This window comes from Mustela erminea, chromosome 3 (assembly GCF_009829155.1).
Source record: "Mustela erminea isolate mMusErm1 chromosome 3, mMusErm1.Pri, whole genome shotgun sequence".
NCBI classification, from domain to species: domain Eukaryota; kingdom Metazoa; phylum Chordata; class Mammalia; order Carnivora; family Mustelidae; genus Mustela; species Mustela erminea.
The window spans coordinates 79,637,487-79,654,490 of NC_045616.1; the positions used below are offsets into that span (position 1 = coordinate 79,637,487).

The window sequence follows — 17,004 nt, forward strand, 5'->3', positions numbered from 1 at the left end:
TATTATATGATTCTAGGCTTATTCATACGCAGCAGTGGTTCACCAAGTGTGTTTCAGGTAATCTTGTGGAATTCTGGAGACCTTCCTGGCTGGGACTCCGTGAGATCAGAATTAGCTCCGTAGTCTAAAATGTTGTCATTTTTGTAGTTATTTTCTCACAAGTATGCAGTGGTATTTTTCAATGGCTACCTGATAGTATTACAAAAAATTGAAAGCAAAATCCAGACTGTAGGAAATTTGCAAAAATGAAGAACAGTTTTTTTAATTTGGAAAATGAAGTTATTTTTCATAAATAGTGTTTATATTAACTGGTCATGGGTTTGTTATTTTTAATGAATTAATGAATATTTAACAATTTTCCCTTTTACTGTTTGGTATGTATCAGTGTCATAATTCACATGAACAGAGAGCATTTAGGATCATCACTGATTTTTAAGAGTGTTTGGAGGTCATGAGACCAAAGGTTTGAAAGTACCTTTTAATACTATTTTTTCCTTCTTGGTTGGTCATTGTTAGAGAACTGATGATACACATAGCATTTCTGTTGGCTGGAACAGAGTTGGCATCTGTAGTGGGTTGAGTAGTGTCCCATTTCCCCCATTCCTCTCCCCTCGCCAAAGTTCATTTGCACCTGGAACCTCAGAATGTGACCTTACTTGGGAATGAGGTCTTTACAGATATAATTAGTCAAGGATCTTGAGATGAAGTCATCCAATGAATACTGTCCAGAGAAAGGAGAGGGATATTTGGACACAGACACACAGGGAATAAGACCATGTGAAGCCCCACGTGTTAAAAAAGAGGCAGAAAAGGCAGGCAACTCCTGGGATCACCAGAAGCCAGAAGAGGCAAGAAAGGATTCTTGTTTAGAGCTTGCAGAGAGCATGGGCCTCTTGACAACTTGGTTTTGGAATTCTGGCCTCCAGAATAGTGAAAGAATATTTCTGTTGTGTTCGGCCAACCAAGTTTGTGGTGATCTAGGAAACAAATACAGCAACCTTGGACTCTATTAATAGAAGGTGATAGGAACTGCCACCTCATTTTTACCTTAGGGCAGTGTTTCTCTTTAAAATTAACTACCATCTCTACCAGGAATCTAGTATCCTCAGAGAGGTCTTCAGCTAAGTGCCCAGCAGAAAAGCATCTGATTGTGAAACTATGAAGATGAAGATAGATTTAATTTTTTAAAATGTACAGGCCTTTGCTCTTGTAAGTAACTGGTTGACCTAGAGAAATCTAACTGATAAAATGTTTTTGAAAATTTAGAGGCCATATTGCTACTTGTAGATTACTTGGTGAAGTGGGGAAAAAAGAACTGAAATATTTAATGTTTAGCAATTTTTTAGAGAAAATTAAAATAATATAATAGCTATTAATGACTAAATTGCCTTGACTACTTTTTGTCTGTTACATACAGGTCCGAAAATTTATAGTTTTAATTCTGCAAATGATTCTGGTGGCCCTGCTAATCTGGATAAATCTATTTTGAAAGTGAGTACTGAGATATTGAGTCATTTCAAGAAATGTTCTCTTTGAAAAAGAAAAAAAGATATATTCTTTAATATAAAAGTTCTGGGGTATTTAAATTTTTTGTAATAGTTAATTGCTGATCTGTACTAAATAGAAGTAAATCATAACACATATGTTGAAATCCCATAATAAATTAAGGAAGATCTAGGTAAGATTCAAATTTCTAAGGATAGCATATACATGCTTTCAGACTTAATTTGGTGGACATTTCCAGCCTCCTCTCCGTTATTCTTTTCCACATAAAATTTTAGTTCAGATCTCATTATTCCATCCAATTCCATATGATTTTATGACTAGGCTTTTTGTCAGTGGTCTCTGCTAAAAAAAACCTACTTCCCCTTCTCCATTTGTCACCTCTAGAACCTCCAGGACGTCCTTTGTCACTCAGCAATTTTCCGTGTGGCTTCATATTTTTTTCATACATCTTTTTAAGTAATTGCTCTGCTGGTGTACAGTTTATCTTTGTGGGGTGTTTTTGGGTTTTTTTGTTTGTTTGTTTTGTTTTGTTTTCCTCTGCTAGACTGGCCTCCTGAAGTATGTTTTTGAGCTTAGCTCATCATAGGCATTCAGTAAAGATGTGGTCAAGAGATGGTATCTTTGTAGGTAGATGTTTATGTCTTCTTAGGTCTAAAATACTGAAGGAACATATGGAACAGAAAATCAGGAATCAAACTCTGGAAGCCAAAAAAATTTGCGTAGCCTAATTATTACTATTAATATAGATTTCACTTTTACCTTATCTTTTTAGTGTAGCATCCATTCTTTCCAGTGGTATGCTTGGGGTGGCTTACATTAAGCAGATTTTTGGGCTCCATCTTCAAGGATTCTGATTCAGCTTGTTTAGGATCAAGCTTAGGAGTCTTTATGATAGCAATCCAAGGACAATGTCTTGAGACATGCAGGTTCAAGAGGGTTTTGAAAAGGATTTTTTCTTGTCACACGTTGCTTTTCCCATGTCACATTTTTTCTTTTTCTTCTTCTTAAAGATTTTATTTATCCTGAAAAAGAAGAAAAAGAGAGAGAGATAGCAGGGCATGGAGGAGAGGGGGAATCACACTCCCTGCTGAGCAGGAACCCCCCAACAGGGCTTGATCCCTAAACCCTGGGATCTTGACCTGAGCTGATGCTTAACTCCATGACACTTAACCAACTGAGCCACCTGGGCACCCCTGTTACATTTTTCCTTAAATATATAGTACAGAAGTGGTCCAGTGGATGGTAGTCTAAAATACAGTAATTGTTTTATCTGATTTTCACTGAAATTCTTGGATAGGTTGGCAAGGATATAGAACACTGTGTGTTTTTTTTCTAATTATTAAATATTATTTAATAATTTAGATTCTAATTGATATGACCTTTTTGGCTTCAACAGGTGGTAATTAATCACAAACTAGAGCAACGAATTATTGGAGTGATAAATGAGCATAAAAAGCAAAATAATGACAAGGGAGTGATTTCTGGAAGACTTACTGCCAAAAAATTACAGGTATTTTGCAAACTGTTTTTAAGTTCCTTATTTTTAATGGAGCATTTTTAAGACCGGTTCACATGTGAGGTGGTAAGATAAATTGACTTCTTCATCTTCCATTGAGATTTCATGTAGATCATTTCCATCAGCAAGGATAAGGAAGGAATTGGGCCAGATACAAGAGCACACATTAAATGGTGGTGTGAAAACTAAATTACATTCCCCAGATTATATTAGACTCTGTAGTGGACACTTTGCTTCTTTCTCTCTGATGTAATACCAGAAGGTACTTTGCCTCATTCTTCAAATGAAGAAATTAGGGCTTAGAAAGATCACAGATGCTATAGCTGGAGGTTGTTGGTAATTAGCAGAGTAAGCAGAGTCTGGATTGGAACTCAGTTCTGCCCAGCTGTAAAGATCATGCTTTAGAAAGTACCTTAGGTAGCTTTACTTTATGTATGAACGTGTTCATTGAAGCACTACTTACAATAAGAAAAGAAAACATCCTAAGTGGTCCCCAGTAGGAAACTGTGTAATTAGATTATGATATGGCTTCCCAATGGAATATTATGTAACTATTAAAAGTGATGAAGAGTTTCTAATAACTGGGGAAGATGCTTATCTTACATTAAGTGAATTTTATTTTAACAAAATCATAGAAAAATGACTGGAAGGATACATACTACATTGCAAACAGTATCTTTGAATAGCGAGAATATGAGCAGTGTCTTCAGTTCCTTTTTTAATTTATCCATAGTTTTCAATTTTCAATTTGGTGAACATATTTAACTCTCCTAACTAGAAGGAAAAAAAAGATATTTTTGAAATTAAAATTTGTATCAGTTTCTGGTTTAAAATGAGTAGAAGAATAAAATTTCTAATAAAAAGAGAGAAATTAGAATGCCTTTTTTCATTTCCCTTTCATAGGATTTATACATGGCTTTACAAGCATTTTCATTTAAGACTAAGGACATTGAAGATGCCATGACTAACACACTTTTACAGGGAGGTGATCTCCATTCTGCCTTGGATTGGCTCTGTTTAAATCTTTCAGATGGTAAGTAGTATTGTCATAAAATTCTTTCAGTTTCTAAAACCCTTTCAAAATTATTTTGGCAATTGTGACATTTGTATCAATTTCTGAATTTTTTCTCTCTTCTAATTACTTATTTTGCAAATGTTCTTTACTCTTTTTCGCTCTTTACAGTATATTTTCAGAGATTGTAGTCCATGCCAGAAGAAATTTTGTACATTATTTTTAGTTGTCAGTAGTCATTTTACAATGCACTTAATACAACAAATTCTCAAAGTTTGCCTGCCTGTAACCTATCAGACTGTGTTTCCTGGTTTTGGTTCAGAAATTTGAGCCATCTGACTTAAGATAAATTTGTTTAACCAGAAGGTTAAGGTTGTAATCTTTGCAAGAACCTAGAGTGCAGATTGCTTGTATGAAGTAAGGATCTTGCTTTATACTGTGACAGGCAACCAAGGAATTAGGAAGGGTTTAGATCATTTTTTGAAAATTTAGAAGTCTAACACATTGAGGGCAAAATAAATGGCCAAATAGAGGTGGGCTAGCTATCTCATAAGTATTTCCACTCCTACTTTGAGAATAAAGCCAGGTTCATTATAGGATTTCTAGTCTTAGAATCTAGATGAGGGGTGGAAGAAAATTAGGTGCTCTTTGTCGAGGCAGAGTTTATATGTATGTTTAATGAATGTGTATGTTTATGTTTTATGTATGATATGCAGGGGTTTATGTATTTAATGAATGCAAATGTTTATGTATCATATTAATGGTTTTTTTATTCCCATTTTTAAGATGCACTTCCTGAAGGATTCAGTCAAGAATTTGAAGAACAGCAACCTAAAAGTAGGCCAAAATTCCAGTCTCCTCAAATACCAGGCTCTGTTTCACCTCCACTGCAGCCTAAAACGAAAAAACCAGAAGATAATAAGATTAAGGTAATTTAACAAATGAAACATTTAAAATTGTATAAAATCAGAATGAAACACATGTAATAGTTCACCAGTATAAATACCGATTACAATAACATTTTTGCTTCTCAAAAATAACTAATTGCTTTGCCAGGTTTTCTATCACTGTTTCAGTAATATGTTGCTGCATAACAAACCACCCAAAAAAGTAGTGGCTTAAAAGAACAATTAATTTCTTTAGATTCTAGAGTCCGTACTGGGCTCAGCTGGTTAGTCCTTCTGTTCTTCAAGGTATCTCCTTGGGCTTGAATATTCAAAATGGTTTCTTTGGGGGATAGCCAGGCATTCCTCTTCCCATGTGGCTAGCTTGGGTTTCCTTATGTGTGGTTGCAGAGTGGTTTGATCTGTATGGCATCTGGCTTCCAAGAGCAAGTATTTCAAGGTGATAAACCCCAGCTTGTATCACTGCTGCTAATGTTTCTTTGGTTGAAACAAGTCATGTGGCCATTACAAAATACATGTGGAAGGGGATTATAGAAAGTCATGAATACTAGAAGGTACTTCATTAGGGCATTACACTTAAATGCCCAGCATATCATGGGGCACCTGGGTGGCTCATTCAGTTAAGCATCTGCCTTTGTTTGACTCAGGTCATGATCCCAGGGTCCTAGGCTTGACCCTGTGTCAGGCTCCCTGCTCAGGGGAGAGGCTGTTTTTCCCTGTGTCCCTCTTCCTGCTTGTGCTTTCTCTCTCTCTTTCTCTCAAATAAGTAAAATCTTTAAAAACAAAACAAAACCCTGCATATTGTAAAACGTCTATAAACGTGGATAAAAGTGGAGAACATTATGCCAAGTGAAATAAGCCAGTCACAGAAAGATAAAGACGGCATGATTTCACTTATGTGAGGTATCCCAAATAATCAAACTCATAGAAGAGAATAGAATGGTGTTTACCAGAGGCTGAAGGGAGGAGAGGGGAATGTGGGGAAATGTTGCTTGTTAAAGGTTTCAGTTACACAAGATGAATATATTAGAGATCTTTGTAACTTAGTACCTATAGTTAATGCAGTGTTGTGCACTTTAAAATATGTTCAGAGGGGTGCCTGGGTGGCTCAGTGGGTTAAGGCCTCTGCCTTCGGCTCGGGTCATGATCCCAGGGTCCTGGGATCAAGCCCCGCATTGGACTCTCTACTTAGTGGGGAGCCTGCTTCCTCCTCTCTCTCTCTGCCTGCCTCTCTGCCTACTTGTGATCTCTGTCAAATAAATAAATAAAATATTTTTTAAAAAATAAATATTCAGAGCATAGGTGGCATGTTAAGTGTTCTTACTGCAGCTACCACTCTCCATTTCCACCAACACACATGAACAAAAGAACACAAGGAAGTTTTTAGAGATGATGGATAGTTTCATACATTGATGTAGTGATCATGAGTGTATGCATATATGCAAACTCATCAAAATATTGAATTTACATTACATTAATTCTGATATACTAATATGCACATTAAATTTGTACAATTTTTAAATATATCGGCTATATCTCAGTAAAGCCTAAAAACAAAACAGAAGCAAAAATCTGGAAGCATTATCCCCAGAAAACCACTGCTTTTAAGGAATAACACTAGTTTTTAACAGTTCTCCTTTTTTTTTTTTTTTTGCCTCTTTATAAAAACATTTTTTTTTTGATTCTGCAAGTTTGAACTTCTTAAAGTAATGTTGAATTCATTTGTCCTTCACAGAACAGTATATAATATGATTTTGGGGGCTTATATGTCTGTGTTTCTGAGTGTAAAGAAAATAGTAAAAACGAGGACACGTGATGATAGTTTGACACCTTTTTCTAACTTTGGTTTTTCAGATATTTGTTTTTCCTTTCTAGCCAAAAAAGGAAGAAAAAAATTTGGAAGTAAATATGAAAGAATGGATCTTGCGCTATGCTGAACAGGAAGATGAAGAAGAAAAGAGTGAGAAGTCTAAAAGTTTAGAAGAGGAGGAAAAATTTGACCCTGTGAGTTAGAAATGTGTATTAGGCCTCTACCTGGCCATTCAGAGGGTGACATAATTTAACTTCTCTGTGACTTAGTTTTCACCTTTGTAAATTAAAGAAAAGATGATGATGTAAAGATTAAACAAGACTTAAATAAGTAACAAAATAGAAATGGCACAAAATAACTGCTCAGTAGCTATTACTTATGTTCCTCCCATGTTTAAAGAGCTAATCATCAGGTATTTTAAATGATTATCATTTGTAGGGAGAATGCTAAATTCCTTGGATAATAAAAGAAAGGCACATTTCTTTACAGAGGCAGTCCATAGTGTGGTCAGAGAAAACCTAGATATCATAAGATAAACTAAAAATGTAAGGTTAAAGGAAAACAAGTTGTATGAAGAAAATACTACAATACACATGTCTGACAGTACTTCTGTCTAGAATTGATAAAGGAAACAGGCACTTTACAAAAATAGATACATTGATGGTCAATAAACATGTAAAAATAATTTTAGGATCACTAGTCATTAGAGAAATGAAAACAAACTGCAATGAGATAACTATTTTATATTTATCACAATGGCTACAATTAAAGAGATGAGTAATACCAAGTGTTGGGAGACATGTAGGATTGGGCACACTCAGACATTAATTGTGGGAGTGTAAAATGGTACGTTCACTTTGGAAAACTGGCACTTTCTTATGAAGTTAAACACACGCTTAACCAAATGACCTAACAGTTTCATTCCTAGGTATTTATTCAAGAAAAAAGAAAACATGTCCACAAAAAAGACCTGTATGCAAATGTTCATAGCAGCTTTATATTCATAATACCCCAACACTGCAAGCAACTCTCCAAGACATACTTGTATGAAAGAAGCCAGACACAAATGATTACATGTGTAATTACTATATTAAAATCTAGAAGAATCATCCGTGCAAAATCAGTCTGTAGTGACAAAAGGCAGATCAGTGGTTGCTTGAGGCCAAGGGCAGAGGAAGAAGATTGATGGTAAGGCAGCATGAGGAAATTTCTGGAGATGATGGGAATATTTTATATCTTCATTTTGATAGTGATTACATGGATGTATACATTTATCAAGCTCAATTCACCTATACACCTAAATGGGTACATTTTACTCTATGTAAGTCATACCTTAATAAGATTGGTTTAGAAAGAAAAAAGGAAAGTTGCAGAATAACATGTAGTATGATGAACCTGTTTGTGTAAAAAAGAAAAATATATATTTGCATTCTAATGTATGCATAGAAATGATCTGGAAAGATTCACAAGAAGCTATTATGAGTGATTAGGACTGGGATGCTAGAATGGAAGGGAGACTTTTTTTTTCGACTCTTCTATATCCTGTAAGGATTTGTTTGTTTGTTTGTTTGTTTGTTAACTATGTCCCTGTGTTAAACTAATAAAAACAAAGAATTTGGGACAGTACAAGTCTACGTTGAGATCAAAGAAGAGGTGTCTTCTGACTGGAGCATTTGGTTAAGCCTGCAGAGAAGAGGGGTGGAACTTGGGGTGCATAGAGTGCCCATGGGCAGGAAAGGAAGACGGTCCAGAGGGGTGAAACAGTGTGAACAGGTATGGAGGTGGAATTATGCAAAGGGCCTTTGGATATTAGACAATAAATGAGTATACAGAGCATAAAATGTAGATGAGTACTGGCAGGCAGGAGTAAACAGAAGATTTTGATGCCTAGAAAATGAATTTTATTTTCCTCTTGTGAAGAGCCACTGGAAGGATGGGGGCAGGTAAATTATAGGAAGAATTTGCTATTTTAGGTCAGATTTAGTAATGTTTAGTAAAGGTGGTTTGGAACATTTAGGTGACATTCCAGGTGATCTGGTAAAGGATAGGGAAGCCATTTGGGTAGCTATTGCACTTCCTCGGATGTGCTTAATAGGCTTCAAATAATGCTTAATAAGGCTTCAAATTGGAATTGGAAAGAAACAGAAACATATAAAGCAAGAATCCAGAGAAAGTGTTGATTTACTAAATATAAATGTTAATGAACTAAAGACAGCTAGAGATTTGCAGGTGGAGGGGTAGTATCAGTAGCAGAGATAGACGGGATGAAGGAGTGAGTGTGATGGGGTGAATAGAAGATAGGTAATCCTTCTCCTTGTTAACGGAATGTGTTCTACACAGAATGGTCCCAGAATTCAGCTCTAACTGCTGCCTTAGTTTATCTCTTTTCTGTTCATCTTAATGGTTATGTTTCATAGCAGCATTCTGTATGCCCTGTACATTGATGCATTTCACCTGTCACTTATTAACCTAAGGTAAAAAACAGAAATTTGAGTTCAACTTCAAACTGTATCTGATGGTTGCTCAGCAGAGCTAAGTCCTGAAGTTTTATTACACCCCTTTTCCCCTGAGGCTTTTTTTTTTAATGTCCCTTACTATCTTCTACAAGAGCTGATGGGAAGATGACTTTCAGATGAGTATTATTATATTATTACCTATACAATTCTTTAAAAACATGTGTTTATAAAATATATAAAAATAAGACATTTTCTTATTATAGAAATGAACTTGCATTTACTTTTTCTTCTGTAGTTTTTAAATTTTATTTAACATGTCAAGGAAGTTTTCCATGTGGATCACCCTCATTCTTTTGCTAACTCATTTTCGTTTTCTAATGGCTGACAGGTTTTCTTCTGTAGAAAAATCTGATTTGCAGTTTTTCCTCTTCGTTCAGTACTGTAGTATTATGTGTGTATACTTGCAAATCTGCATCTTTGTATTATTTCTCTGTGAAATATTCCTAAAAGTAGATTTGCTGGATCAAAGAATAAGATCAAAAGATCATAGGTTTTGATATAATACATTGACAATAGATTAACTCATTTTGTTCTTTTTTAAATTTCTGTATCATCTTACTTGGAACAGAATGAAAGATACTTGCACCTTGCAGCAAAACTTCTGGATGCGAAAGAGCAAGCAGCTTCCTTTAAACTAGAAAAAAACAAGCAAGGCCAAAAAGAGGCTCAAGAAAAAATAAGGAAATTTCAAAGAGGTAAACACTTCCAAATTCTTAGATGTATAAATGTCTTTTGGGAGGGTAGGGGGCGCTCTCCCAGCATGGAGACTGCCCCTTTTTAATTTGTTTACAAAACTCCAGTTTATATGTGGGCTTGACAGACTTTCTGTAACAAGCCAAATAATAAATACAGTAGGTTGTGTGGGCCATAAGGACTCTTTAACAATTACTGAACTCTGCTGTCACAGCAAAGAAGCAGCTATAGACAATATGTCAGTGAATGGCTATGGTCTCATAAAACTTTACAGATCCCAAAATGGGAATTTCATGTAATTTTCACATGTCATCAAATATTTCTTTTTTCTTCAACCAGTTAAAAATATAAAAATCATTCTTAGCTTGTAGGATGTACAGAAACAGGCAGCAGGCTACATTTGACCAGTAGGCCATAGTTTGTCAGCCTCTGAAATACACCTTAAAATACCATCCTCATTCAAGAAGGAGAGGTGATTCATAATTCCATGAGTATTCATTTCTGTTGAGGATGTTCTTCCGACCTTCCACATCTGTTAATTTTTTAAAAACATTTTAACATATGATATGAAAATAAATTGCCTCTGACTTCTAGCACAAATTGCAAATAGGAAATGTTGAATACTTGGCTACAAGGAAAAAGATGGAATGCTGGGTTTTTTTAAAAACCAACTTTGAGGGCACCTGAGTGGCTCAGTCGTTAAGTGTCTGCCTTTGGCTCGGGTCATTATCCCAGCTTCCTGGGATTGAGTCCCTCATTGGGCTCCCTGCTCAGGGGGAGTCTCCTTCTCCCTCTTCTACTCCCCCTGCTTGTATTCCCTCTCTCACTGTCTCTCTATCAAATAAAATCTTTAAAAATAAGTAAAGCTATCTTTGCAACATAAAAAGGCATAAAAAACAGATACAACAAAGCATGATTTTTTTTCTTGGTAGAAATGGAAACTTTAGAAGACCATCCAGTATTCAATCCAGCCATAAAGATTTCGCATCAACAGAATGAAAGAAAAAAGCCTCCTGTAGCCACAGAAGAGGAAAAGCCTTTGAACTTTAACCTATTTGAAAAATCCATGGCTGCTACTGAAGAAGAGAAAGGTAAAATGAAGGGAAAGTGTTTCAAGGTGTAAGTAGTAAAATGTCAATGAATATACAATTAAGTTAAGTTACTTTGCATTCTAGCAGACTTCATAAGCTGGTAGTAAAGCTATGTTTCCACATGCTGCCTTTGAAAAATAATAATTATAACTTTTGCGGCATTTTATCATTCCAAGTATCCTGCTTCAGCCTCGTCTCTTTTCAGTTCATTCTCCAAATTCCCGCCAGAATTATCTTTCCATAACACACATCTAAATGGGAGTTCCCTGTTAAAAACCCTAATCAGTAGTAAGTCCAAACCCTTTATCATGGTATTGAAGATCCTTTGCATTCTGCCACAATCTACCTTTCCACTCATATTCTCCCAGCTGTGTACTATAGCCATATGTTATTTCATGGCTGCATGATTTTACTCATCCTGTTAGTCCCTACTTGGCCAACCTTTTCCTCCTCTCAAAGCTCAATTCAAAATAGCACCTCTTTAAACCTGTCACGAGTCTTGCCATCCCACCATATGTGTTTGTGATTGTGTACTTGTGCTAAAGTAAATTATTGATATAGCTTGTATAATACTTATTTGTAATATAGGCAAATCCTACACTAAATTGTCAGTTTTTTAATTTATATGTTGTTTCATATATATTTACTGAATTTTCTCTCTGTTCAGAATGTCATATGCTATGTGTACATTTATTAACAAAATAACCTAGTCCTTGCGCTCCTCAAGGGTATGGTTTAGTAGGAGAGGTAAGCTTTAAGTATACATAAATATTTAATTACAAATTGTGATGTATGCTGTTAGAGCAAGAAAACTACTTTCTAATAATAGAGATAAGGAGACTGAAGACTTGCTCTGAGATCTAACAGATGATTAGATCAAGCTTTTCTCTTTCATTTTTCACCTAGTCTCTTCTAAAAGTCTTTTCCCAAAATTGAGAGGACTTTGATGACTCAAAAGAGATTATACATTACTGCACGACAATTTTTAAGCACCAATCTCTGTCATTTTAGAGAAAAAGAAGGAACCTCATGATGTAAGAAATTTTGACTATACAGCTCGAAGCTGGACTGGAAAATCTCCCAAACAATTTCTGATCGATTGGGTCAGGAAGAATCTTCCTAAGAGTCCAAATCCTTCCTTTGAAAAAGTTCCAGTAGGTAGATACTGGAAATGTAGGTATGTTTTTCTGGTTAATTGAATGAACTTTTAGGAAAATCTAAGATGAAAAATCTCTTTGTTCTTATATGTTAAGTAGACATTTAGGAAGCCCTCTCATTCCACAACTCTGAGTGATAATGCTGATCAGTTATAATCTAGGTACAGTGTATTCCATGGAAATATTTAATTTAAATAATTAATGTAAACTTGGGTTTGGGGTTAATGGAATTTTGACTCATTTGACTTCATTAATTTTATCTTAAAAATTCTTTGACTTCCTTGTAGGGTAAGGGTAATCAAGTCTGAAGATGATGTACTGGTAGTGTGCCCTACAATCTTAACAGAAGATGGCATGCAAGCTCAGCACCTGGGAGCAACTCTAGCTCTTTACCGTTTAGTGAAAGGGCAGGTGAGACTTTTTTAGACTGAGCTGTTTAAAAAGTCGTTTGTAGATCATACATAGGCAGCATAAAGCTTTATGGGCATATGGAATGTCATATTTAATTATGGCCTTTGGTGCCAGTTTTTACTTACTGCTTCTTCAGATTAATCCTCATTTCTGCTTATTTATAATTTTGACTTCCTCAAGCCCCTAAACCTAGCTCTGTCCTTAGACCAGAGGGTCTGTCAGTTTTTCAGGCTATGCAATTTTACAGATTAAAAATAGTTGTATGAGGTTGGTTGAAGTAAGGAGAATTTTTAAACACTTTAATGTTTAATTGAGTGTTATAATATCTCTCTTTATTCTTATATTTTCTCTCAGCTTTGGAAAGTTATAGACCTTGATTCAAGTTTTCAGTTTTAGGTTATATTAGTTATAAGCTTTCAGGTTAAGGAAAGATTATAGTACTACTGTAGGACGCTCTCTTTTTTTCTTGGATGGTTGGATTGTCAACATTTGTATTATGCAATAAATATGTGCATTTTTCTTCATGGAAAATTAGAACCACTTGAAATTATAGACCCTGATGACATGGAACTCCAGGCAATAGTTCCTTTCCAGTTTCTGGCAGTAAAAGTTCTTAATGCCTTTATTTCCCTTATTTGCAAAAAAGGTATCATAAGCTGAGCTTAATTGATAAAGCTGAGCAGGGAGCCTGATGTGGGGCTCAGTCTCAGGACCCTGGGATCACAACCTGAGCCAAAGGCATACGCTTAACCAGCTAAGTCACCCAGGTGCCCCTGCACTGTAGTTAATTTTAAATACTTTGACCTATAATCTTAATTTAACTACCAGCATCTCACAGGGAGCTTTGTTTCAGAAATGCTTTATGGATCATCTACATATTTACGTAGCACCACTGCAGGAATAAATAATAATAAATGTATTCACTAGTTTCCTATGTTCCAGGAGTGAGCACTTTTCATATAGTAGTAACTTAAAGTTTACTTCAGAGTATGTCTATAAAGGAGATATTGGTCCCATTTTACAAATACAGAAACTGAGACACAGAGAGGTTATTTGCCCAAGGTCACACAGCTAGTAAGTCTAGAAGCCTGAATGTGATACACTATTTATAAATTTGCATCATAAGGATGTGTTTCTTAAAGTAGGCACTTATTAATTTAAGAAAGAAATTGTATTTTAAAAGGAAAGTAGCTATCCTAAATTCTAGCCTATTGAATTTTAGTATCCAGTAGTTAGTGAAAATAACACTCTTGGTTTTTGTTTGTTCGTTTTGTTTTTTTGGTGGTTTTTTTGTTTTTTTCACTTATAGTCAGTACATCAGTTACTTCCTCCCACTTACCGAGATGTTTGGCTGGAGTGGAGTGATGCAGAAAAGAAAAAGGAAGAATTAAATAAAATGGAAACCAATAAACCCCGTGATCTGTTTATTGCCAAACTTCTGAGCAAATTGAAACAGCAGCAGCAACAGCAGCAACAGCATTCTGAAAATAAGAGAGAAAATGCTGAAGATCCTGAGGAATCTTGGGAAAATTTAGTTTCTGATGAAGATTTTTCTGCACTGTCCTTGGAATCAGAAAAGGCAGAAGATTTGGAACCTGTTAGAAACCTGTTTAGAAAGTTACAAAACACACCGAAATACCAGAGACTTCTAAAGGAAAGGCAACAGTTACCTGTGTTCAAACATAGGGATTCAATCGTGGAAACTCTTAAAAGGCATCGGGTAGTGGTTGTGGCAGGTGAAACAGGGAGTGGCAAAAGTACTCAAGTACCACATTTTCTCTTGGAAGATTTGCTTCTAAATGAGTGGGGAACGAGTAAGTGTAACATTGTCTGCACTCAGCCCCGAAGAATCTCAGCAGTGAGTTTGGCCACAAGAGTATGTGATGAGTTGGGCTGTGAAAATGGACCTGGAGGAAGGGTAAGGTGTTGTTCAGCTCCATCTCAGTGAATCCTGACTGTTACTGTTTGTTCAGTAGCACATCTCAAGCACTTTTCATGTTTTCTTTGATAGGTTTCATATTGTACCACTCTCCTTCATCTGAAAAGGGTTGTTAGTAATCCAGTCTTTAAAATTCTCATATCAAGGAAAAAAATATTCATTTTAATAATTGAATATTCAATATGTTACATACTAAAGAGAACAAAGAATGTAGACAAATACAGATTTGACTATGATATCATAATTCTCAAGTTCCTGCATATTTTCTCTATGGAATGTATTCCTGAATTGTTTTCATTAATTCTTTTTAATAAGCAGAAGAAAAAAACAATATAGAAGAAAAAGCTGGACTGTTCTCAAGCCTATTTTTTAATTTTTATTTATTTTTTTTTAAATTTTTTTTATTTTTTTGAAGATTTTATTTATTTATTTGACAGACAGATCACAAGTAGGCAGAGAGGCAGGCAGAGAGAAAGGTGGAGGCAGGCCCCCTGCTGAGCAGAGAGCCCCATGCGGGTCTCGATCCCAGGACCCTGGGATCATGACCTGAGCTGAAAGCAGAGGCTTAACCCACTGATCCACCCAGGTGCCCCTCAAGCCCTTTATTTTTAAAAAATGGAAAAAATACTAAAATATCCCTTGTCATGCATTCTGCCCTGCAAGCAAACCTAAACCTGGCCATACCTTAGCTAGAATGACTGCAGAATACAGAAAGTAATAAAATTGCTTAGAACTAAATATGATGAATTTCAAGTCAGATAACTCAGCTTACTTATACTTTGCATTGTTCTTTCTGGAGATGGTATTTAACACTTTTGCCTCTGTCTTTAAGATACGTACCCCTAGACACCTGCGTGGCTCAGTAAGTTAAACGTCTGCCTTCGGCTTGGGTCATGATCCTGGAATCTCAGGATCAAGTCCCGTGTTGGGCTCCCTGCTCAGCGGAGAGCCTGTTTCTCCCTCTGCCCCTCACTCCAATCTTGTGTGCACACAATCTCTCTCTCTCAAATAAATAAGTTAAAAAAAAAAAAAAAAAAAGACATGTACCCTTTTATTAAAGAAGTTTCATGTAACAAACTGGGTTTCTGTCACAGAATATAAGAAAAAAAGTTTCTGTCTTATAAGGAACTCACATTAAGAAGATGACAGACATGTACACACATAACAAATAAAAGAATGACTGTTAAAAGTGAATGTGATGGAAATAGAAGTGACTTAAAATTCCAATCAGGCACCACCGGTACAATACCAGCTGCTTTTTAATGGTGGCACTTTTATGAAATCTTAATAGGAAATTTTTAGAACTGCTCAAAATTTTTGTTCCTGAGTACCTCAGCATTTTGTTCTAAGATAATGGAATTAGCAAGATTGATCTTGGTGCCTAAGTGGCTCAGTTGGTTAAGTGTCCAACTCTTGGTTTCACCTCAGGTCATGATCTCAGGGTTGTCAGATCTAGCCCCCCTTACAGCTCTGTGCTCAGCACAGAGTCTGCTTAGCACTCTACCTCTCTCCCTTTCCCTCTGCCCCTCCCCCTCAAAAAAAAGAATAGAATAATATTGATGATACTCAAAGCGGTGAACAGCTTTTGTGTCACCACTTTTTTTTTAAAGATTTTATTTATTTATTTATTTGTTTTACAGTGAGAAAGCACACACACAAGCAAGGGACGGGCAAAGGGAGAGGGAGAAGCAGACGCCCCGCTGAGCAGGGAGCCCAATGCGGGTCTCAATCCCAGGACCCTGGGATCACAACCTGAGTCAAAGGCAGATGCTCAACTGACTGAGCCACCCAGGTGCCCATGTCAACACTTTTAAGAAAACAGAAGTTTTTCTTATTTAAAATTAGCAAAACAAATTTTACCATCTTAGATGATTGAAGACCATGAGAAAATAATTTTAATTTATAAATTTTACCAAATAGATTTACTTAAGCTGCTCCATCTAGCAGCAGGATCAGCACCTCTGCTACACTTTAGTGATTGTTTCCCAGATCTCTTATGAGAATCTAATCTCAACCTTGTGTTCTCCCTTCAGAATTCTTTGTGTGGATATCAGATCCGGATGGAATCTCGAGCTAGTGAATCTACAAGGTTACTGTATTGTACAACAGGGGTTTTGCTAAGGAAACTTCAAGAAGATGGTCTCCTAACTAATGTGTCTCATGTTATTGTAGATGAGGTGAGTATACTTTATAGTCAAGTTCAGATAAATTTGAAACATCTTCATATTAATAAGATGCTATTTCTAATACTAGCTAACATTTTCTCCAGGCTTATTTAAATACCAGACACTTTCCTTATAATTATTTAATTTACTCTAACGAATGTGTCTCACCTTAATCGATTTAATACCTTATGACATTTGCTAGATGCTAGATGCTATTCTGATTTTATATATATAAATTCATTTAATCCTTCTCGCACTCCAGTGAAGTAGATGTTATTGCGTC

General features: G+C 35.8%; 1 protein-coding gene across 4 annotated transcripts in view; it reads left to right on the forward strand.

The window, feature by feature from the left end:
• Positions 1-17,004, forward strand: part of DHX29 (DExH-box helicase 29) — a 52,902-nt gene that overhangs the window by 8,370 nt on the left and 27,528 nt on the right. For 3 of the 4 annotated variants that reach the window (XM_032336226.1, XM_032336225.1, XM_032336227.1), the window contains exons 2-12: positions 1,418-1,491; positions 2,903-3,016; positions 3,926-4,055; positions 4,821-4,963; positions 6,815-6,943; positions 9,834-9,960; positions 10,891-11,049; positions 12,061-12,226; positions 12,494-12,617; positions 13,927-14,535; positions 16,590-16,733. In XM_032336226.1, the coding sequence (XP_032192117.1) occupies positions 1,418-1,491; positions 2,903-3,016; positions 3,926-4,055; positions 4,821-4,963; positions 6,815-6,943; positions 9,834-9,960; positions 10,891-11,049; positions 12,061-12,226; positions 12,494-12,617; positions 13,927-14,535; positions 16,590-16,733 (1,919 nt within the window). The remainder of the gene's footprint in view (positions 1-1,417; positions 1,492-2,902; positions 3,017-3,925; positions 4,056-4,820; positions 4,964-6,814; positions 6,944-9,833; positions 9,961-10,890; positions 11,050-12,060; positions 12,227-12,493; positions 12,618-13,926; positions 14,536-16,589; positions 16,734-17,004) is intronic. The other variant, XM_032336228.1, reaches the window with a different exon arrangement.